Raw genomic sequence first — 24,520 nt, forward strand, 5'->3', positions numbered from 1 at the left:
CTGCCCCCAAATCACCTTCCCCATTCACCTTTCACTGCAGAGCTGTGGCCCTGCCCCAAGCACCTTCCTCATTGGCCTTTGCACTGCCCAGCTGTGCCCCTGCCCCAAGCACCTTCCTTGATGCCCCTTGTGTTGCTCAGATGTGCCCCTGCCCTCAAGTTCTTTACCCATTGCCCCTTCTGCTGCTTTGCTGTGCCCCGGCCCAAAGCACTTTCCCCATTGCCCCCTGTGCTTCTCAGCTGTGCCGCTGCCCCAAAAAACCTTCCTCATTGCCCCTTGTGGTGTTCAGATGTTGCCCTGCCCCCAAGCCCCTACCTCATTGTCTTTTCGGTATCTCAGTTGTGCCCCTGCCCCCAAGCAACTTCCTCATTGTCCCTTGTGTTGCTCAGATTTGCCCATTCCCCCAAGCTCTTTCCCCATTGCCCCTTCTGCTGCTTAGCTGTGTCCCATCCCCAAGCACTTTCCCCATTACCCCCTGTGCTGCTCAGCTGTGCCCCTGCCCCAAATAACCTTCCTCACTGCCCCATGTGTTACTTGGATGTTCCCCTTCCCCCAAGCACTTTCCCATTGCCCTTTGTGCTGCTGAGCTGTGTTCCAGGCCCAAGAACATTTCCCATTGCCCCTTGTGCTGTGCCCCTGCCCCAAGAACATTTCCCATTGCCCCTTGTGCTGCTCGGCTGTGCCCCTGCTCCAAGAACATTTCCCATTGCCCCTTGTGCTTCTCAGCTGTGCCCCTGCCCCAAGAACATTTCCCATTGCCCCATGTGCTGCTCGCCTGTGCCCCTGCTCCAAGAACATTTCCCATTGCCCCATGTGTTGCTTAGATGTTCGCCTTCTCCCAAGCACTTTCCCATTGCCCCTTGTGCTGCTCAGCTGTGTCCCTGCCCCAAGAACATTTACCATTGCCCCATGTGCTGCTCAGTTGTGCCCCCGCGCCCACGCACCTTCCCCATTGCCCCTTGTGCTGTTTAGCTGTGCTCCTGCTTCCACACCTTCCGCATTTGCCTTGCTGCTGTTTAGCTGTGCCCCAGCCGCCAAACCTTCCCCATTGATTATTGCGCTGCTCACCTATGCCCAAACACCTTACCCATTGTTCCTTTTGCTGCTCAGCAGTGCACCTGCCCACAAGCACCTTCCCTATTGCCCCTTGTGCTGCTCAGCTGTGCCTCTGCTTCCAAACCTTCCCCACTGCCCTGTGTGCTGCTCAGCTGTGCCCCTGCCCACAAGCACCTTCCCCATTGCCCCTTGTGCTGCTCAGCTGTGCCCCTGCCCTCGAGCACCTTCCCCATTGCCCCTTGTGCTGCTCAGTTGTGCCCCTGCCCTCGAGCACCTTCCTCATTGGCCCTTGTGCTGTTCAGCTGTGCCCCTGCCCTCAAGCACCTTCTCAATTGCCCCTTGTGCTGTTCAGCTGTGCCCCTGCTTCTAAACCTTCCCCATTGGACTTTGTGCCGTTCAGCTGTGCCTCTGCCCCCAAGCAGCTGACTCATTGCCCCTTTTTCTGCTCACCTGTTTCAATGATTCCAATCACCTTCCTCGTGGCCCCTGCAATTACACACTTGTCTCATAGCCCCTCGTGCCGCTTGTCTATGTGCCTACTTCTGCCTCTCTGCCCCTTACGCACCTGTCCCTTACTGCCCCCCACCCCCACGCACACTCCTCTCACTGCACCATATACTCAATCCTCAACAGAACGGAAACGTTAAGCCCACTCTCTCGCCCCCGGCTCAAAGTTAAAACGGCTTCTCGGCGCTCTACAGGAGACTCCCCACACAGCTCAGACCATAAAACAAGAACGGGGGAGGGGGGCGTCACTTACTGGGTCTCCTTGCGCTTGCCTACGGTGCCCATGACCAGGCTGTCGGCGGCTCCGGATGCTCCCTGCCGGTATCCCATCCTGGAGAGCAGCCCGGGCAGGAGTGGGGAGAGACACAGCGCATCGCAGCCCCACCCTGGGAATAGGGAGAGAGAGAGAGAGAGAGAGAGAGAGAGAGCGAGCGCCCACACCCGGGCGGGGAGAGAGCCTGCCCCTCCGCCCAGGGAGAGCGACGCAGCAGCACTGCCAGCCAGAACCCGTCTCACGCCCCCTCACCCCTTCCCTGCCCTTCTCTTCTTCTCTCTGTCCCCTCTCTCTGCCGCACACACAGACTTGGCATGTCTCGCCCTTCTGCGCACCTACCAATCAGCGGCCGTCTCGCTCCCCTTCCTGTCCCTTGCAGTGCAGAGACTCCCGGAGGCTCGCACGGCCGCCTCCTTTCCTTCTCGCTTCTTGCTCGCCGGCTGTCTTTAATCCCTCTCCTTGGTACTCCCAGCGCCTTGGTGTAAAGCGCTATACAAATAAATCAATCAATCAACCTTGGGAGGGTGGTATGCTGGGTTCACGCGCCCTTTTAGGAGTGACATTTCTGAGGTGAAAGTTACTTAGAGCCGGTCTCGGTAAGATGAGCCCACCGAGCTATCCTGCACGTTACATGCAGTGTGTGGCGCCGTGCACGTGCGCGGGAATCCCCAGAGTGGATTTTCATTGTTTGATCACTGGTGGAGGGGCTGAGCGGACATAATCAATGAATAGTCACTATCACGCCTCCCTCGCGCCCTCACCCTACCCACTCAGGGGGGAATCCTTGCTATTCTAGTCTCTGAATTAGGGTTCAATAACTTGCAAAAAGGGGCACTGGCATGCACGTTTCTCTTTTAAACCACAGGAGTACTCACCGTGGCACTTTGGAGAACAGCAGCAACTATCAGATGCAGACGAGGCTCTGGCAAGTTATCAAGGATGGACTCCACTGATCAGTGTGTGATCCTTTCTGCAACTCTGAGCGGCTGTGGCTGCTGCTACAAAGTATCATTGAGTGACTTCACTGATCAGTGCTTGATCCTCTCTACAGCTCCGGGCTGCAGTGGCTGCTGCTACAAAGTATCATTGAGTGACTCCACTGATCAGTGCTTGATCCTCTACAGCTCCGGGCTGCAGTGACTGCTTGTACAAAGTTTCATTGAGTGACTTCATTGATCAATTGAGTGACACTACTGATCAGTGCTTGATTCTCTCTACAGCTCCCAGATGCAGTGGCTGCTGCTACAAAGTTTCATTGAGTGACTTCATTGATCAATTGAGTGACACTACTGATCAGTGCTTGATTCTCTCTACAGCTCCCAGATGCAGTGGCTGCTGCTACAAAGTATAATTGAGTGACATCACTGATCAGTGCTTGATCCTCTCTACAGCTCCGAGCTGCAGTGATTGCTGCTACAAAGTATAAAGGATGCACTCCATTGATCAGTGCATGACCCAGAGCTGCAGTGGCTGCTGCTACAAAATATCACTGAGTGACTTCACTGATCAGTGCTTGATCCTCTCTACAGCTCCGGGCTGCAGTGGCTGCTGCTACAAAGTATCATTGAGTGACTCCACTGATCAGTGCTTGATCCTCTACAGCTCCGGGCTGCAGTGACTGCTTGTACAAAGTTTCATTGAGTGACTTCATTGATCAATTGAGTGACACTACTGATCAGTGCTTGATTCTCTCTACAGCTCCCAGATGCAGTGGCTGCTGCTACAAAGTTTCATTGAGTGACTTCATTGATCAATTGAGTGACACTACTGATCAGTGCTTGATTCTCTCTACAGCTCCCAGATGCAGTGGCTGCTGCTACAAAGTATAATTGAGTGACATCACTGATCAGTGCTTGATCCTCTCTACAGCTCCGAGCTGCAGTGATTGCTGCTACAAAGTATAAAGGATGCACTCCATTGATCAGTGCATGACCCAGAGCTGCAGTGGCTGCGCTACATCGTATCATTGAGTGACTCCACTGATCAGTGCTTGATCCTCTCTACAATTCCGAGCTGCAGTGGCTGCTGCTACAAAGTATCATTGAGTGACTCCACTGATCAGTGCTTGATCCTCTTCAGCTCCAGGCTGCAGTGGCTGCTGCTACAAGTTATCAATGATGGACTACACTGATCAGTGCATGACCCAGAGCTACAGTGGCTGCTGCTACAAAGTATCAAGGATGGAATCAACTGATCCATGCTTGATCCTCAGTACAACTCTGGGCTGCAGTGGCTGCTGCTACAAAGTATCATTGAGTGACTCCACTGATCAGTGCTTGATCCTCAGTACAACTCTGGGCTGCAGTGGCTGCTGCTACAAAGTATCATTGAGTGACTCCACTGATCAGTGCTTGATCCTCAGTACAACCCTGAGCTGCAGTTGCTGCGCTACATCGTATCATTGAGTGACTCCACTGATCAGTGCTTGATCCTCTCTACAGTTCCGAGCTGCAGTGGCTGCTGCTACAAAGTATCATTGAGTGACTCCACTGATCAGTGCTTGATCCTCTTCAGCTCCAGGCTGCAGTGGCTGCTGCTACAAGTTATCAATGATGGACTACACTGATCAGTGCATGACCCAGAGCTACAGTGGCTGCTGCTACAAAGTATCAAGGATGGAACCAACTGATCCATGCTTGATCCTCAGTACAACTCTGGGCTGCAGTGGCTGCTGCTACAAAGTATCATTGAGTGACTCCACTGATCAGTGCTTGATCCTCAGTACAACTCTGGGCTGCAGTGGCTGCTGCTACAAAGTATCATTGAGTGACTTCACTGATCAGTGCTTGATCCTCAGTACAACTCTGGGCTGCAGTGGCTGCTGCTACAAAGTATCATTGAGTGACTCCACTGATCAGTGCTTGATCCTCCCCACAGCTCTGAGCTGCAGTGGATGCTGCTACAAAGTATCAAGGATGGAATCAACTGATCCATGCTTGATCCTCAGTACAACTCTGGGCTGCATTGGCTGCTGCTACAAAGTATCATTGAATGACACCACTGATCAGTGCTTGATCCTCTCCACAGATCCAAGCACCAGTGGCTGCTGCTACAAAGTATCATTGAGTGACTCCACTGATCAATGCATGATCCTCTCTACAGTTCTGAGTGGCTTTGGTTCCTGCTACAAAGTATCAATGATGGCCTCCACTGATCAATGCATGGTCCTCTCTACAGCTCTGAGCTGCAGTGACTGCTGCTACAAAGTATCAAGGATGAGCTCCACTGATCAGTGCATGATCCTCTCTACAGCTCCGAGCTGCAGTGGATGCTGCTACAAAGTATCAAGGATGGAATCAACTGATCCATGCTTGATCCTCAGTACAACTCTGGGCTGCATTGGCTGCTGCTACAAAGTATCATTGAATGACACCACTGATCAGTGCTTGATCCTCTCCACAGATCCAAGCACCAGTGGCTGCTGCTACAAAGTATCATTGAGTGACTCCACTGATCAATGCATGATCCTCTCTACAGTTCTGAGTGGCTTTGGTTCCTGCTACAAAGTATCAATGATGGCCTCCACTGATCAATGCATGGTCCTCTCTACAGCTCTGAGCTGCAGTGACTGCTGCTACAAAGTATCAAGGATGAGCTCCACTGATCAGTGCATGATCCTCTCTACAGCTCCGAGCTGCAGTGGCTGCTGCTACATTGTATAATTGAGTGACTCCACTGATCAGTGCATGATCCTCCCTACAGCTCCGAGCTGCAGTGGATGCTGATGCTACAAAGTATCAAGGTTGGGCTCCACTGATCAATGCATGATCATTTCAGTGGCTGCTGCTACAAAGTATCAAGTATGGGCTCCACAGCTCAATGCATGAGCCTCTCTACAGCTATGAGCTGCAGTGATTGCTGCTACAAAGTATAAAGGATGCACTCCATTGATCAGTGCATGACCCAGAGCTGCAGTGGTTGCTGCTACAAAGTTTCATTGAATGATTCCACTGATCAATGCTTGATCCTCAGTACAACCCTGAGCTGCAGTTACTGCGCTACATCGTATCATTGAGTGACTCCACTGATCAGTGCTTGATCCTCTCCACAGTTCCGAGCTGCAGTGACTGCTGCTACAAAGTATCATTGAGTGACTCCACTGATCAGTGCTTGATCCTTTCTACAGTTCTGAGCTGCAGTGGCTGCTGCTACAAAGTATCATTGAGTGACTCCACTGATCAGTGCTTGATCCTTTCTACAGTTCTGAGCTGCAGTGGCTGCTGCTACAAAGTATCATTGAGTGACTCCACTGATCAGTGCTTGATCCTTTCTACAGTTCTGAGCTGCAGTGGCTGCTGCTACAAAGTATCATTGAGTGACTCCACTGAGCAGTGCTTGATCCTCTCTACAGTTCCGAGCTGCAGTGGCTGCTGCTACAAAGTATCATTGAGTGACTCCACTGATCAGTGCTTGATCCTCTCTACACCTCCGGGCTGCAATGGTTGCTGCTACAAAGTATCATTGAGTGACTCCACTGATCAGTGCTTGATCCTCGGAGCTCCAGTGGCTGCTGCTACAATATATCAAGGATGGACTTGACTAGAGGAAACATTTTTCAGCTGTGAAGTGCAATGACGCAATTCTCAAATGGTCTAATTTGCTAGTGGTTTGTGCCTACTGCTTTTTTTCAAAGCATATTTTAATCTTGCTCCATTTGTTTTTCTTCTTTCTATCTTGTTCCTTTCTTCCCTCTTTCTTTTTATGTCTCCTTCCATTCTTCACTTTTCATTATTTTGTTCTTGATTTGCTTTCTTCTTCCCTTGTCTTCTTCTCTTCTCTTCTCTTCTCTCGTTTTAAATTTTCTGTCAATTCCTCTACTTATTTTCCTGTCTTCGTTGTGTCTGTCCCTCTCATTCAATCTTTGGTTCCATTTTTCCTTTATTCGTACAGTCAGTCGTTCCTGCTTTCTTTTCTTTTGACCAGATAAACGACATAAACTGCACCACGTTCATAATTTTTAATCCATGCTATTCTCGCGCATATTTAATTATGTGGCACTACACATGCTTTGAACTACAACTCACATGATCCTTCACCGCTGACTCTGCTGGCTAGGGCTGATGGGAAATGAAGTCCTACACATCTGGAAGAACTGAGTAGCCATGTTTGTAGTGGATGATGCACAAATCAAAGTTAAATCTTCTCCCAATCCATTTAAAGAAGTATGGGCAAAAACAACCGTTTTGGCTTTTGTGCAGGCATAAGGCGCTCATTCCCCGGGCACTGCCATAATGGTACTACCTGGCCATAAATGGCAAAGTTGATAACTCGCTGTAGTACCTGGGCATAGATGGCAATTCCTGGAAAATGCCCATCTAATGCCTATACAAGAGCCACAACTGGTGACATTTCCAAAACTTGTTGTTAAGAGGAATTGAATGCAAGGAAGAGATGCAAGGTCACACATACTGTGTATAAATTAAGGGCCTGGAGGCACACTTGTTTAAGATATTAGAATCAGGTTCAGCTGGATTATAGCTTCAATTGAGCCATTACCTTTTAGAAGGCTGCTCAGAACGCACATAGCTAGAGATCCACTGGAGGCATGAGGGGGTTGGGGCCAGCAGAGAGGTGTTTATGAGGGGAGTGGCGGGTAGGTGCTACCATGGCTAGGAGGAGTCAATGGGTAGGTAAGAAACCAAACAACAGCCATAGCTTGCGTGTCCCTCCTCACTCTCATCTCTCTCTTCTATCTTCACTTCACATGACAATAGTTTCAGCTTATAGGCAGTGAAGCAAGGCCACGTAATAGCCAAAACTAAAAAGGAAGACCAACTAGTCCAAGCAGTCGCTTATCAGCCCTTCCCAGGAGCTGTAGCAAAGTCTTTGCATTCCTCCAAACTGGTATAAGAAAGTGACCGGAAGTGGTCCCAATATAACAAGGAAGGACTGGTACACGATTGCCCGCATCATGATTGTTAGGGAAATGCAGTTAGGTTAATCCTTTAAAAAAGTTTTACAAAAAAATAAGAAGATTGGTAAACATTTTAGTTCAATCTGTGAGGTTTTCGAACGCATCATCCACTCGATCCCTCTGTTTCTCTCTGTTTCCCCCTCTCTTGCTTCGTCGCGCCTTGAAACACTTGTGCATAGGTGCGTTATAAATGCCATATCATATTTCCTCGTTTGACAACAACTGGAAGAAAGCTAAACCTGACAGAGCTTGTATTTATGTTAATAAAGGTGACAAGAAGACCAGAAAGCCAGAAGGAAAGGAAAAAGGAATGAAGAAAGAAAAAAGGAAAACCAGAAGGAAAGAAAAAAGGAATGAAGAAAGAAAAAAAGGAAAACCAGAAGGAAAGAAAAAAGAAAAAAGAGAAAGACTGAAATAAAAATGAAAATAGATCAATGGAATGAGGGAACGAAACATAAAAGAAAAGAGAAAGAACATACAGCTGAATCAAAGAAAGTGATAGAAAACAAGGAAAGAAAGAAATAGTAAAAGAAAAAAGAAATGGGTAGATAGAATGAATAAAAAATAGAGAAAGAAAGAAAGAGATAAAGAAAAAGAAAGGCAAATGGACGGATAGGAATGAAAAAGTAAGAAGGGAAGAGAAGAGTGGTGGATTTATGAAAAGGAAGCGAGAGAGGAAAGCAAGGAAAAGAAGAGAAGACAATATGAACGACATTCAAGAAAGCAAAAAAAAAAGAAAAAGGCAAGAAAATATAAAAGATAAAGAAAGAAAAAAAACAGACGTGGAAAAAGGAAAGCCTAAACGAAGACGCTACTCGCAAATAGCTTGCACTCGTGTGCAGTTGTCCATTTTATGATTCAGTCATTGTGGTTCACAGAGGACTAATGTTTCCTCTAAGCAAGTCCAGCGGCCATTACCTAGCAGTGCTATTGACCGGGTAATGCAGCGACTGGAGGCTCTGATTGATGTGTTGTTGCAGGCCTCGGGGCCTCATCCAAGGCAGTGAGGAAGATGGCTGCTCCCAGGAGGCAACCTGGGGGCTCATATTTGGGGCAATGTGTCTGTTGGTCTTCTCCAAGCCACCACTGGGGACTACTTCGGTCTTTTAATAGATTCATGATAGCTTCCATTTAATTTAATACAAAAACAACAACTTAGGGGAACTTTGACACAATCAGGAATTTTCAGCAAGTATATATTACAAGGCAGAATTCGTAAGAAAACAACTCCAAGTCATGCTATCATCTGCCAACACCAGCACATAGATGAAGCACATGTAATCTAGCACAACAACACACACACACACACCGTATAGCCCGCAAGAAAAACTACTTGACATAATAGCACACCAATTATAATGTATTTATACATTTGTAGAAGTGCACTAAACCCGTGGGCATCAAGGCACTGGTTAGGTGTTGGCTCAATCAAGGTTCATGCCTTGAGAGAAGAGTGAGTAGTAATGTCAGGTGGGTTGGTTCAGTCAAGGGTCATGCCTTGTGAGAAGAGTGAGTAGTAATGTCAGGTGGCTTGGCTCAGTCAAGGGTCATGCCTTGAGAGAAGAGCGAGTAGTAATGTCAGGTGGGTTGGCTCAGTTGAGTAGTCATGTCAGGTGGGTTGGCTCAGTCAAGGGTCATGCCTTGAGAGAAGAGCAAGTAGTCATGTCAGGTGGGTTGGCTCAGTCAAGGGTCATGCCTTGAGAGAAGAGCGAGTAGTCATGTCAGGTGGGTTGGCTCAGTCAAGTGTCATGCCTTGGGAGAAGAGCGAGTAGTCATGTCAGGTGGGTTGGCTCAGTCAAGGATCATGCCTTTAGAGAAGAGCGAGTAGTAATGTCAGGTGGGTTGGCTCAGTCAAGGATCATTCCTTGAGAGAAGAGCGAGTAGTAATGTAAGGTGGGTTGGCTCAGTCAAGGGTCATGCCTTGAGAGAAGATTGGGTAGTCATGTTAGGTGGGTTGGCTCAGTCAGGGGTCATGCCTTGAGAGAAGAGCGCGTAGTCATGTTAGGTGGGTTGGCTCAGTCAAGGGCCATGCCTTGAGATAAGAGCAGTGTCTTGAGGTGTCTGCGGAAGGTCCAATAAGATTGTTCAGATCTTAATGTAAGAGGAAGGGAGTTCCAAGACTTGCTGACAATGACCGGGGAAGCTCGACCCGCCAGCTTTGCATCGTCTAAATCTAGGCATGAAAAGAATGGGCATTTTTGAACTTTCAGACAGGTAAATGGGGGCAGCATTGGCGAGGCATTTGTGGGTGATGGCCAGGGTTTTAAACAAGATGCTCTCTCCAATGGGGAGCCAGTGAGCATTTCTTCCAACCTCGGATATGTGCTCCTGACTTGGGATCTTGAAGGCTGCTCAAAGTACATTGTTTTGAATGAGTTGGAGTTTCCTAATGTTGCGAGCAAAGGTGCCTGCAAAGAGGGCATTGCAGTATCCCAGTCTCGTTCCGATGAGCGCTCGGACTATTGTGAGGCAGCTGTCAGCGGTGAGAAAGGATCTGCTGGTGTTGATTAGCTTTGTAGTGTACGCAGCTGAGGAGGCAATAGCATCGACTTGCCTAGTGAAGGATAGGGTGGCGTCATGGTGCATGACCAGAATTTTAACAGTGCTGCACAGTGGGATGGGAATGCCATTGATGATGAAGGAACTCTATGCCTTGTCCAATTTGTTCAGTAGTGCTTGTGTGCCGACCAGCAAGATCTCTGTTTTATCGGCATTGGGACAGAGAAGATGAGCGGTCCTCCAGGCCTGGAGAGTTTGCTATACAGTGCTCAGAGCGGCTGGGTCATTAGTGTAGTTCCCAGATCGAGGCGGAGGATCTGTGTATCATCAATGTAGTTCATGGAGGAGAGTCCTAGGTCATCCAGGAGGTCAACTAATGGTTTTGTAAAAATGTTGTAGAGGGTTGGGGAGACGCAAGATCCCTATGGCACTCTGCAAGTGACCCAAGAGAGGGGACAGAGCATTATCCGTGAAGATTCATGGATCTGTCGGCCACGAATGAGGCGATCCAAAAGATGGCCTCTGGTGAGAAGTGTGCGGCCGAGGCAAGGTGCTGACATAGGATATGGCGATCCACAAGGTCGTATGCAGCGGATAGGTCTAGAAAAAGTAGGAGAGTTGGTTTGCCTGCATCTTTGATTTCATCTAGTTGTTTTTGAGATCCAACAGCACTGATTCTGTGCCATGGACAGGGTGGACGCCAGATTGACGCAGGCCTAGGATATTGTTAGATTCCAGGAAAGGCTGGATCTTCAGATAGGCTGCTCAGTCCAGGATCTTGAGGAGGAAAGGGATGGTTGTGATTGGGCAGTAGTTTGTTGGGATGGAGGGGTTGAGGGTGTTTTTTTTTAGTAGCATGAGGACCCAGGCTTCCTTCAGGAAGGTTGGAATAGAGCAGGAGATAAATGAATCGTTAATGAGAGTGGTGATGAAGGGGACGAGTACTTCAGTGCAGTCCTTGATGATGGTGGCAGGGCATATGTGCCCTTGGCAACACAAAGGTTTGAGGCCTTGCACGATTAGTGAGTCCTCTGTCTCTGTAACTGGATTGAATTTGAATGGCTATATGTCCATTGGGGTGGCGTGAACAGGTGGTTTGAAGGGGGGTAGGGTGTTGGTGCCAAGCATATTTTTTTTAGAAGGATCTTTTTTTGCAGTGTCTCAATTTTATTTAGGAGAGTGTTTTACATGTAAGTGCACTTAAAATCATCTTTAGTGCAGGTGGTGGGAGGCATGATGGGGGATTCCAGCTCGTGCAGAATTGCGAAAAGCTCTTGTGTACTTGATTTGACACTGGAGATTCTCACGTTGCAGGTGGTGCTTTTTGCCTGTAGTATGGCCTGTTTGTAGTCTCTGGCTAAGGTGGCAAAATGGGCTTTGTTGGGCTCTGCACAAGTTTCCTCCAGTTGATTTCAGTCTAACGCTTTTTGAGGCATAGAGAGCAGAGTTCAGGGATGAACCAGGTGTTGAGATGCATGGATGCTTTTGGCTTGCATTGGGTGAGGGGGCGATGGTGTTGGCTGCAAGCGATAGGGTCTTATTAAAGATGTCCGCCAGGGTGGCAGAGTCGCCGGGCAATAACTGTGTGGGTTTAAGGCCATACAGTAGTGGTAGGATGCAATCTTTAGTTAGGTTTCAGATATGTGGGAGGCGGCTTCGCCTGCCGGCTCCCTACATCACATAATGGAAGATATGTGGGAGGTGGCTTCGCCTGCCAGCTCCCTGCATCACATAATAGAAGATATGTGGGAGCTCCCCACATCACATAATAGAAGATATGTGGGAGGCGGCTTCACCTGCCGGCTCCCTGCATCACATAATAGAAGATATGTGGGAGGCGGCTTCGCCTGCCGGCTCCCCACATCACATAATAGAAGATATGTGGGAGGCGGCTTCGCCTGCCGGCTCCCTGCATCACATAATAGAAGATATGTGGGAGGCGGCTTCGCCTGCCGGCTCCCCGCATCACATAATAGAAGATATGTAGGAGGCGGCTTCGCCTGCCGGCTCCCTGCATCACATAATAGAAGATATGTGGGAGCTCCCTGCTCACATAATAGAAGATCTGTGGGAGGCGGCTTCGCCTGCCGGCTCCCTGCATCACATAATAGAAGATATGTGGGAGGCGGCTTCGCCTGCCGGCTCCCTGCATCACATAATAGAAGATAGCGTATATTATAACCCAACCCAACCTGTTACATCTAACACAACACCATACGTTGTATAAAAACATAACGTACAATGGAATAACAGGATAAAACATGTTATGTTGTGTTAACAAATTGTAATAATGCACTCAAGATCTTCGGTCTTACAGCACAGAGTATTGTCTGGATAGTGGTGTATTGTGCCCCACACAGGGTGAACCAGACTGTGGACGGTGAAGAAAAGGAAATTGGATAAGGTGAGAGGATAAGGAAAGCACGAGGACTAAAAACAGACAAACACATGAAAAGGTACAAGGGGAAGAAGGGCAGGGTGTAGGCTTGTGCTGGTAGCAGTGCGGGCTGGGGGTGAGAGTGTAATTGTTGGTAGTGGATTAACCACCTGTCAAACTGGGGGAAAGGGAGTAAACCCCACTGCGATGCTCTTGCTGAGCAAGTTTCTGTGAAGCCAGTTTCTAGTTCTGTAACTTCTTGGCACTGGAATTAGCGCATGGAAGTGCGGTGGACGGAAGTTGTGCTCAAGCGTTCCTTTGTGGTGTGGCGGCCTCTTCACCAGAAAGCTTTTAAACGGTCCTCCCAGTAAACCAGAAGGGATAGCTGGCAGTGGTGTCGCTAGGGGATGCTGGGATGGGCCCAGGCCCCTCCTCTGAAATCCTGGGCCCACCCTTGTGCCTCCTCTACCTCAGCTGAGCTGATTTCTCTGCACTGTCTGCAGTGCTGTGTCCGACAGCACAGCACACACACAGGGCCGCAATCAATGCTGCCGCACAACAATGAAGAGCTGTTAAGTCAGCCTGCAGCCAAGAGCAGCCCCTCCAATCAGAATGTGGTGCACAAAACCGCTAATGATGGGTAATTAGTGACTTAATGGTTTAGTGCCTACATTATGACGTATGCGCGACAAACAGGGCAGGTCAAGAAAGATGGGCCAGATGCCTGCCCTACTGTGCCCAATCATATTCTGACCCTATTTCTGTTAAAGGTTCTTATGATGTGAGCATGCCTTTGGCTCAGGGGTGGCCAGGCTTTTAAGCCTTCCACAGGACCAGGGTGTCATTGTAAGCCTGGGTGCGTTCAGTTGAAATTCAATGACACGGGAGAACACATCCTCTTCTACTTAGTCCCCAGGACTTGAACGTCCATGAACAGCCAGGTTCCCTAAACAGAAAAGCCAGGAGGAGGTAGAGGCACTTTTAAATGAGGGTGCATTTTGAAATGTGGCTCTTGGCAGAGCAAAGCCCAGTACCAGGCTTCTTGAAAGTTATTGAGGCCTCCTCAATACGTTATGGGGCTGGTTATAGTAGAGCGGGAGGCAAGCTTCCCCTTGGGCTGAGCCTGGGCTCTTCTGGGAGTTAATCTGCATATTCCAGACTTGTTTACCCTTCCCCACTCAGGCCACAGCTACCTTGTCCTGTTCAGAGGGCAGCAGGAGGATTTTAGGTCCAACAGGGGTGCAAGGTCTGCTTACCAGTTTAAATGCATTTGCCCTTCTGCTTTGAGGGTTTCAGAACTTGCCTTCAACTGAGTGCCGCTCACATGTAGTGCTTATTTATTTGATTGTTTTCTGAAATCCTACCTTTCAGTTTATGGCTGCTTCTAAGCGCTTGCTGGCCTTGTACAGAGGAAACACGCCATTAATGTGAGAAGACATAACTACACATGACAGAATGCAGCATGGCATTACATGATATAACCTGGTAGTATTATATCAAAACTGGCATCATGCCCCCCAACAATTAAGGAAGTAAACACACAAATAAATAAATAAAAAGCGAAGAAAGAGCTACATTCCCTTGAAAGCAAAACATGTGATTCAGTTACAAGTTTGCAATTGGGAGGGGAGAATTAAACACTGAAAAATGCAAAGGTGGAGCAGGATTAGGTTTAGCTGCAGTGAGGGACGAAGTGGCAGTCCAAACCGGTGCACGTGGGGGCAGGCAGCACACCCACCAAAAGGCAGGAGGAAAGTGTACATCAAAAGCACAATTTCAAGTTAACATTTCTGGCAAAGATGTATTTGGGAACAAAACTGTAATTGTAACAGCGCCTCAATGTCCTTGGGTTGTTTGTGCGCTTTATAAATGAAATAAATAAATATAAAAAAATAAATAAAATACATTGCACAACTATAAAATGGTATGCAGTAGCATATATAAGAAAGCATAGAATGTCAAGGCAAGGCAGAGCATAGTGAATATAGCCTTGGATAGCAAAGCACAGCTGCATTGCAAAACCTGGCATAGCGCAGCGAAACAGACAAATAATAATGTAAACCATCATGAAACAACCACAAAGGTAGCATTTACGGTGGGTCTCCCTCTCCATCGCCCCATGCCCTCTCTCTCCCTCTCTCTCTCCCTCTATCTACCTTCCCCTCTTTCCCTCTCTCCCCTCTTTCCCTCTCCCTCCCACTCCCCCTCTTTCTCTCTCCCCCTCTTGCTCATTCTCCATCTCTCTGCCTCTCCTCTCTCTCTCCCCTTCCTCTCTCTTTCTCTCCCCCCTCTCTCACTGTCCCTCTCTTCTTCCTCTCTCCATCCCTCCTCCTCTCTCCCTCTCTCCCCTTCCTCTCTCTCTACCCTCTTTCTCTCCCCCTCTCCCTCCTGCTCTCCTCCCCCTCCCTCTCTCTCTCCCTCTATCTACTTTCCCCTGTCCCCCTCCCTCTCTCTCTGCCTCATTCTCTCTCCCTCCCCTTCTTCCCCTTCTTCTCCCCCTCTTCATCCCCCTTTCTCCCTCCTCTTTCTCTATTTCTGTCTTTCTCTTTGTATCTCCCATCTCTCTCTATCACTCTCTCCCTCTCCCATCTCATGCCCTGTCTCCCTCTCCCATCTCTCTCTCTCTCTCTCCCTTTCTGTCTCTATCCTTCCGCCTCTCTCATTCCCTCTTCCTTTCTCTCTCGCTCTCTAGTTCTCCCTCCCTTTCTCCCTCATTCTCCCACTCTCTCTTTCTCTCTCTCTCCCCTTATGTTTGCTTCCCATTGTTTTAATCCTCAACAGACTGGCATGCAGGAAATGTCTTTGCAAGAGTCTGCTCTGTGTAAAGGCTTCGGAGCCAGGGGTGGACTGGGAACCAAAAGAGGCCCTGAAATTAATGTTTTAAGGGACCCCATATTACACATTTTCAGCAATCCCAGCCATTTCCCTATGAGAAAATGAAGAAATAAAATGGGATACACCACACGAAAAAAGCACAGGGTGCAGAGGCCTACCAGGAAATCTCCAGAGTTCTTTATAGGCCAGTACACTCATGACCAGGGTGCGGAGGCCTACCGGGAAATCTCCAGAGTTCTGTATAGGCCAGTACACTCCTGACCAGGGTGCGGAGGCCTACCGGGAAATCTCCAGAGTTCTTTATAGGCCAGTACACTCCTGACCAGGGTGCGGAGGCCTACCGGGAAATCTCCAGAGTTCTGTATAGGCCAGTACACCCCTGACAAGCGTGCGGAGGCCTACCAGGAAATATCCAGAGTTCTGTATAGGCCAGTACACTCCTGACCAGGGTGCGGAGGCCTACCAGGAAATCTCCAGAGTTCTGTATAGGCCAGTACACTCCTGACCAGGGTGCAAAGGCCTACCAGGAAATAACCAGAGTTCTTTATAGGACAGTACACCCCTGACAAGGGTGCGGAGGCCTACCAAGAAATATCCAGAGTTCTGTATAGGCCAGTACACCCCTGACCAGGGTGCGGAGGCCTACCAGGAAATCTCCAGAGTTCTGTATAGGCCAGTACACCCCTGACCAGGGTGCGGAGGCCTACCAGGAAATCTCCAGAGTTCTTTATAGGGCAGTTCACCCCTGACCAGGGTGCGGAGGCCTACCAGGAAATCTCCAGAGTTCTGTATAGGCCAGTACACCCCTGACCAGGGTGCGGAGGCCTACCAGGAAATCTCCAGAGTTCTTTATAGGGCAGTTCACCCCTGACCAGGGTGCGGAGGCCTACCAGGAAATCTCCAGAGTTCTGTATAGGCCAGTACACCCCTGACCAGGGTGCCGAGGCCTACCAGGAAATCTCCAGAGTTCTTTATAGGCCAGTACACACCTGCGCGGAGCGGCTTTTCTGAAAGCCCTCTGTAAAGTGAAACTAACAGCAGAAGAACAAGTCACTTCCTTCAGTGGGTGGGGCTGCAAGTCTTACGAATATAAGAAACAGGCTTCATGTCTTAGTGGTTTCGCCAAGCGGTATACAAGCTTCACAGTACACACTTCATACAGATTCTTAATACATATAACGTATATATGTCAACATGTGGAACATATATTTATATATATAAATATATAGGTGTGTGTGTCAGTGTATAGTAGAGATGTTTTAATGCACTTTCATATACCAATCTATGTCTTTCAGTATATAGCATAAACGATTTGGCATGACATCATGTATGCATGCCACTATGCCGTGCACACCATTCATTGGAATTCTCCACAGTGTGATACTCTATGATGTACATAGCTTCGTAACAATGTATGGATTTTGATATATAGCATATGCACCTCAAATAGCAATATATGTACAATAAATGTATTGCACTGTACAATGTCCACATCTCAGTAAAAAACATATGTATCTCAGTGTACAGTGTATTTGCTTATATATTTCATTCACTGATGTATACATTTCAATTTCGTGTATATCCAACTCAGTATAAAATGCACGTGTCCCAGTGTCACAAGTACACTTGTCAAGGCCGAAGGCCAGGGCTAATGGGCCCCAAAGAAACTATAAGTATAACAAAACCCTTAACATTCTGTGATACCATCATTGCAGTCATACACTGCACAATTGGGGATGCAAAGTTAAGGTGGACTTGCTTCAAATGCGTGTGCTGAATTTCAAGGATTTTTTGCGTTAAATCTGATCACCTTAACTCTCTTTTAACAAAGGTTTTCTCACTGAACTTATATAATATTACAGGGCCTTTTCTTTTTGGCAGCTTATAACTTTGGCGCTATTTGACGAATCCCCACCAAACTTCGCATAAAAAGTATATGGCTGCCTCAGAAAGAATTTGCAAAGTTTGGTGCTGTTTCGTCTGTGGGAGGTCCCAAAATTTTGAAATCCCGATAGACACAATGGAAAAAAATGTTTGCTCGTGCCTACAGCCGAAACTGCTGTGCAAATTTTCACCAAACCTGCGCGAGGAGAGGCGGCTTGTCCCAAAAAGCATGCTTTTGCAAATTTGGTGTAAATTTGTCCAGTAGTTTTTAAAAAAAATGGCACAAACTAGGTGAAACAAAATGTGTGATATCTGGGTCCAGGCGTGGACTCATTTCCTGATTCCTGAGTTCCTGATTCAGTGATTGAATGTTCAAAAATGTGAGGTGCGTCATAATTTAAAGTCTAAAAGTCTGGAAATTACATTTGGGGTTATTTTGTGGCTGAAAGAGGGCCTTTAAAGAACAGGGGAGTGGAAGAAAGTTGGTAGGGAGCTGTTTTTATAGGTGAATCAAAGCTGTGTCAGTGTTGCTGAGTCCGCTGTCATTTCTACTGTCTGTGGACGTCATTGGGAGTGAGGGGGGTTCTGAGTGAGGCTTGTTATTTGAAGGTGTATTGTATGCACTTGGGGGCATGGCCATAGGCCGTGTCCCCAAGAATCTGGCTACTGGCCACACACATTATTGTAATATGTGTATAGTAATTATATGTACTGTAGGAGGAGTATACAGTATTTGTAATATGGTGGAATTATATAATTGAAGTGCATATGATATTTATGATTGTCGTACAATTGAAAATAGTGCTTATGGAATATGTATTCATTTCTTTGTGAAGATAAATAATAGGATAATACTTAGTATGGTTATTTAGTTGGATACATGCTGTGTTTGTGGTGCAGTGTTTTTAAAGAATAGGGAAACTGTGGCCTAGTGGTTATTCAATGGCAGGTTGTAGTTGGAGCAGTGTTTGGTGTCTTATAGTAGTGGATGGTAAAGAACAGTACTTTATATGTACGGTGAAGTGTTGTATATTGATGCTTTGGTAGTATACACATATGTGTGAGCAGGTGGAGAATTGTGGCACTGTAAGGGATGTACTGAGAAAGGTTGGAAAGTATGACATGTTTTTGGAATGAAAAATAGAAAATGTGCGTTTAAAACATTTTCTTTTTAGGAGCATTTTGTTGAAAGTTAAAAAATACATATGAGCATTGACAGCAGCACTGTGTGTAACCTTCTTTTAAAAGAAAGGAAAAGCAGATTTAAAAAAGATTTGTAGAACATTTCTAAGTGGCACTTGGTGTGTGGAAGTTTAATATGTTGGCAGTACATGTAACGAACTGCCACTTGATGTGAGCAGGTGCAGAATGGCGCAATATATGGCATTTGATAAAGTGGTTGAAAAAGAGAATATGCGTATTGAGATGCTTATTACGGGGTAAGTGGCAGCAACACTGTATATGTATATATGTTTGTAAAAGCATTGAAAACATACTTTCAAAATATAAGCATTCTTGTACTATATCTTGTTTGATGCAGATGTTGTTCAATCTGTAAATAGAAATCTTGGAGAGTTTCCCAGTATTTGTTGATGCAGGTGGCTGTGAGTAACAGGAGCTATGTACTCTGAGAGTTCAAGAGTACATCTGAAGTGATGAACTGAGATGACAGGGTTACATGTAGAGTTTTCCGATGTGAACGACATCCGAAAAATCATGCAAAACAGACCAACCAACCACAACACTCAACCAACCGGACCTAACGAAGAGCCACAACACAAACTCCAAAACCTTCCGTAAATGTCAGCAGAGGAATTCACCAAGCTGGTTAAACACAGCTAAAAAGCAGGATCACCCATGGATCCCTGCCCCCCTGACATTTACAAATCAATCTTCGCACAAGGAACGCCATCAGAATACTACAGAAACCTCCTGAACCTCTCACTCGCAACAGGAACTGTACCAAAATCATTCAAATCAGCACATATCAAACCACTGTTAAAAAACGATGTGGAAGACCTCTCCAACTACAGACCCATTTCCAACATTCCCTACCCGGCAAACCTCCTAGGAACCTACGTATACAAACTAACCCAAGAACATGTAGAAAAACACCAACTGCTAGACCAAGCACAAGCCGATTTCAGACCTGCAAGAGGAACAGAATCGGCACTACTATCCATCTGGGACGACCTAAACACAAATGCAGACGCCAACAAAATATCAGCTCTGATTCTGCTCAACCTCTCCACAGCCTTCGACAGTTAGCCATGACACCCTAACCAAAAGATTGGTAGATACAGGTATAACAGACATGGCACTACTCTGGGTTAAATCATTCCTAGCAGCCAGAACAGAAACCATATGGATAAAACCCTTCAAATCTACTCCACGAGTTAACGACTGTGGAGTACCACAGGGATCCTCACTATCACCACTATACTTCAACATCTACCAGACTCCAGTAATCAGAATCTTCAAAAAATACAAAATTACGTGCTACAACTATGCAGACGACACTCAAATCATCTACATCGAAAACACTCAAGCCGATCAATCAACCCAAATTGAGTGTCTAAAAGAAGTCTTTAACTGGATAAAAGCCAGCAACCCAAAAATCAACCCAGGAAAGACAGTAATCATGATTATATCCAAAAACCAAGAGAACAGCGCCTACATTCCCTGGCCAACAGAAATGGGAACAGCGCCACTACCATCAAAGGTAGTAAAAAACCTGGGAGTCCTGATGGACAACTCCCTAACTTTAGAACTGCAAATAAATGCAATAATAAAGAAATGCTTCTTCCTCCTTCAAACAACAAGAAAAATCCTACCTTTCCTTTGCTTCACCCACAAAACACTCACAATCGTTGCCCTAATCATGACAGAATTGACTATTCAAACAGCCTCTACCTCGGGATGCCAGAATGCCTTCTGAAGAAACTACAACACATCCAAAATGCAGCAGACAGACACCTCCTCAAACTTTCCAGAAGAGACCACATCACTCCAGCGCTAAAAATATTACATTGGCTCCCAATCAAACACTGCATCACCTTCAAACCGATGTACATAACACACAGGGCAATCAGCGGACAGGGAGCTGAATTCCTACAAAAGAAAATAACAATCTACAAGCCAACGAGACTCCTCAGATCAAGCAATGAAATCCACCTGGAGACGAAACCATACCGCAAGAAAAAACGAGGAGGCTGAACAACAGCCAGAAAGAAATAAGAAACGCCAAAGACCACCTACAATTCAGGAAACTACTAAAAACCTGGCTCTTCAACACCGCAGAAACAAACTCGAACAACCAAACAGGAAACAGAGAGAACAGGTTGAAAGAAATTAGGATGACGCAGACAACACCCAGAAACGACTAAGGAAAAGTCCTACAACAACAAAAGAGACACCTCTAGGTTTAATAGGACACAAGTGACAACCCCAGGAAGACAGAATTACCACCCCTGCCCAATTCCATCCTATACCCTCACCCACTCCATGAATGCTAGCAAGTGCCAATAATGAATGTTAACATCTGACACTTTGGACAGAGCCATGGACGTTGACATGCGCAGAGCCTGGACAGAGTTGCGAATGATGGCAGATGCCGCGCCTAGACGTAGCCGCAAATGTTGGTATGTACCTCGCTCAGATGACAGGACAGTGAGCGATAGCCTGCGTGAGCGGCTGGGTAGGATAACGAATGCCGACCATTGCCACATCTGGTAAGAGTAGCGGTCGCTGAGCGAAGTCACGTCCGGACTGCACCGGAATGCTACGGAGGCCATATTAGGATGGAATCGCGAATGCCAGCTACCCGCACACATAGACAGATTCCAATGTTGGGCAAGGGCCAAATTTGAGCACAGTTGTGAATATTGGCGAGCATAATTTATGGAAGGGTTGGTGAATATCGTCTGGTGCCAGAGCTAGATTGACATGCAGTGATTTTCGCACGCCACACGAAGGAAAAATGTAGAAATTCAGCACATCTCCTATATACAGCGATGCCAATAAACAATCCACTAACAATTTCACCCCTCCACCTACACCTCTCAAACTCGACCAAGCAGACACAACCACAACCCTACACCAGAACAAACCGCACAAACTTCACTACACTGCAACAATGAAACAAACCACACATAGACTAAGAATAACAGCACACAACATCTACCGTCTGGAAAACACCCCAAGCCCAGCAAACGATGTTAACCTTGTTGAGGCTGTCAACAGCACATCACTGCTCTCTTGCACTTTTCCTGCTTACTCCCACTAACTCACCGCCCCTTCCCGTTTCAGAGCCACCAGAGCACCAGGGGACCACTCCGGTGGTGATAGTGCGCGGTACAAATATCCTTTAACATTAACATTAACATTAACATGGATGTGTGACTGTTTGAAAGTAGACAATAAGGGAGTGCTACCAACATAAAAGTAAGAAGGATAGATGGGCTTTTTTGTGCTATGGATGTCTGTGGACATTGGGGGATTAGACAATCAGGCTTCCTGGTTGTGTTGTGTAGGAAGACAGGGTAGCAAGAGTTATTTTTGTGGTGTGGAGTCAAGATGGATATGACTATGGCTTTGAGGAAGGAGAGTGTCTGGATGGTGGGCGATTCTTGGATCCATCACAGGTGTACTGTGAGCAGTGTGGATTACCTGTGAATTTTGGATTTGAAGAATTTGAAGTTTCCTGGTATGGAGTTTGAGGCATGAAGTGGGCAAATGGCTCTTGTTTTGTGAGAATATGGTTAGTGTGAAGTATATAGAGATCACTGTAGTTTAGTGTGGAGCCAACAGTTTGTGCTATGGTACCGGAATTGTCTTACAATTTGCTACGAAGGACACATTTACAAAGTTAATGGAACTGTATTTATTTTCGAAGATTGTTTTTCTCAGATAGCTCAAAGACAAATGTGGAAACGTTCTAATTTATTTTGTCCACAATTGGAGAAAACAAGGCAAAATGAAACCAAAGCTGTATGTGTTTTTTTGCAGGACGTTGGAATGACATATTTTCACTATGAAAACTTCAAGTTTGATATTGTTAATATTTTTTGAGGCAATAGAGTACATTTGACTGATGTTGGAAACCAGATTTTTCTTTTGAATATGAAAAATGCATTGAAACAGTTGTTGTGAACATGTGAAATATGTATTGAAGTTTTTTTTAGTAGTTGTAGTAAATAAAAAGGAAAAACAGAAAAAAATGAGAAGCAGTTTTTGTGAAAGCTAGAAAAAATTATTAAGTTGAGTAGAACATTTGTTAATTCACTATATAAACCCCCACATTTTTTTTAAAAAAAAGGTTATTTTAAGAGCTGCCATTTTTGAATGAGAAACAAGTTTATTGATTTTAATTCCTCCACCCCATGCCTGGAATGTTGCAGGTGTCCACGGACTATCCAGGCTGCAAAAGGTCCAGTGATTTTTATTTGTGATTTTTTAGTTCTATATTTTAACTGTGAAAGGTGGCTCCTTTTTTTGTCTTTCTGACTTTTATATTTTTGGGGGTTTTTGTATTTTTTGTAGGAGAGGCGAGGAGGTAAAGTAGGGGAGGGAAGGAAGTGACGGGGCACCAATCACAGACACGGAGCGGCAGGTGGACAGGGGAAGATATTGGGCGTGCCTTAAATCTAAGGTAGGCAGTGTTTCTTGTGCTCCTTTAGCCAAACCTTGAAAGCACACCAAAATGCCCCCCCCTGCAGAGCAGTGTGTTGCAGTATAAAAAGAAGACGGTGACCCTCGAAAGTTAAGGATCAACAGCGTCCTGTATAGCCTGCGAGGCAGCTGGTATGATTCTGTGCCCCACAGGAGTACCCTGCGTGATGACAGGAGAGGTTGAGGAAGATGGGGTAGAGGATGTTAACCTGCTTCTCCGAGAAAGGAACAGCCTCTCTCAGAGCACCCGGGTGGTTGGATCGAGTGTGGCGGCGCATGGAGGTGGTTCCAAAAGAGTACTGCCCAGTTTTCCCGTGACTGAGTACAACCCTGCAATCAATGCATTTCGCCTGGACAGCCCAAGCTTTTGGTACATCCCCAATGGTGGTAAAAAAACACTGCACCCATGAGTCTCTCCAGGTGCTGGAGGTAGAAACATCCTCTACCTCATCTTCCTGTTCCTTGTCATCCCCTTCTGCATCACTGTGCCTATTCCCCTGTCCAGGTTCTTCCAGTGGCAATGTGGTGTGGCCCCTGGGAAGGAGGGATGACCATAGCAAATGCCATTGGTGCAAATAAAGCTGGCCTGCAAAGCAGGTGTCACTCCTGATGCTCTCTGCTGGACAGCCAGATTGAATATGACTAAAAGTAATGGGTGGGTCCCTTCAGAGGAACCGTTCCCGGACCAAGTGACTGTCTGTGGACTACCAAATCGAAAATAGGCCGTCTTAAAGTTGTAAAAAGTTAACAGATCAACAAAAAATGGGTGTTGGAGCTATGGAAAGATCAACTTTCAACTTGAAACACCCTAGAGTGGCCGAAAATGCAGTTTCAAACCGTCTGCGGTAACGGACACCGTCCATGGAAACGTCGTCATGCCGCACGGGTGCGGTCACATGATGATGGCCGGGGACGTCCACGGTGGGTGTTCGCGGACCCCATCAAGCGGGAATTGCCGGGCGGATGCACATGGATGTTCACAATTGGGTGCGCTGTCCACGGACTAATTATATGTGCATAATGTGAGACCAGACTTGCCTGGACACAGCGCGATGTCCACGGATGCCCCATTTCGTAAACAAACCCCGCCCAAACAGTTGTGTAGACCGTGGACTATTAATTGGGTTTAAAAAAAAAGGAATTCATCACAGAATAATATACAAGATATGTATCGTATAAAACATTTATTCATTTATGAAAGAGATGAGGTATCGGAATGGGAAACATAAATGTGAGAATTTGGAATTTTGGTTTATAGTCATTTTTTTTAATACAAAAATGTCGAAAGTCATTTTTTCGAAAAAATAATGTAAAAAAAAAAGTCGAATTGTTTTTTTATTACGTTTTTTATTCGAAATGGGGGGGTTCCCCCCAACCCCCCTTTTTTAATTTTTTTTTGGTTTTACCCATTCTTTTTTATTCCCGGAGCCCGAAATAAATATATAATTTAAAAAAAAGAAATTCGAGAGAGGTTTAAACAAACATTCTTTGATTTATATTTTGT

At 46.5% G+C, this 24,520-nt stretch overlaps 1 protein-coding gene across 2 annotated transcripts in view; it reads right to left on the reverse strand.

Moving 5' to 3' along the window:
- The window catches only part of RASGRP1 (RAS guanyl releasing protein 1), a 326,703-nt gene extending 324,585 nt beyond the window's left edge, over positions 1 to 2,118 (reverse strand). The window contains exon 1 of one of the 2 annotated variants that reach the window (XM_069638555.1): positions 1,817 to 2,118. In XM_069638555.1, the coding sequence (XP_069494656.1) occupies positions 1,817 to 1,893 (77 nt within the window). In that variant the 5' untranslated portion in view covers positions 1,894 to 2,118. The remainder of the gene's footprint in view (positions 1 to 1,816) is intronic. The other variant, XM_069638556.1, reaches the window with a different exon arrangement.
- Positions 2,119 to 24,520: the final 22,402 nt, after the last annotated feature.

The sequence above is a fragment of the Ambystoma mexicanum genome, chromosome 14 (assembly GCF_040938575.1).
Source record: "Ambystoma mexicanum isolate Mex_15411 chromosome 14, UKY_AmexF1_1, whole genome shotgun sequence".
Lineage (NCBI taxonomy): Eukaryota > Metazoa > Chordata > Amphibia > Caudata > Ambystomatidae > Ambystoma > Ambystoma mexicanum.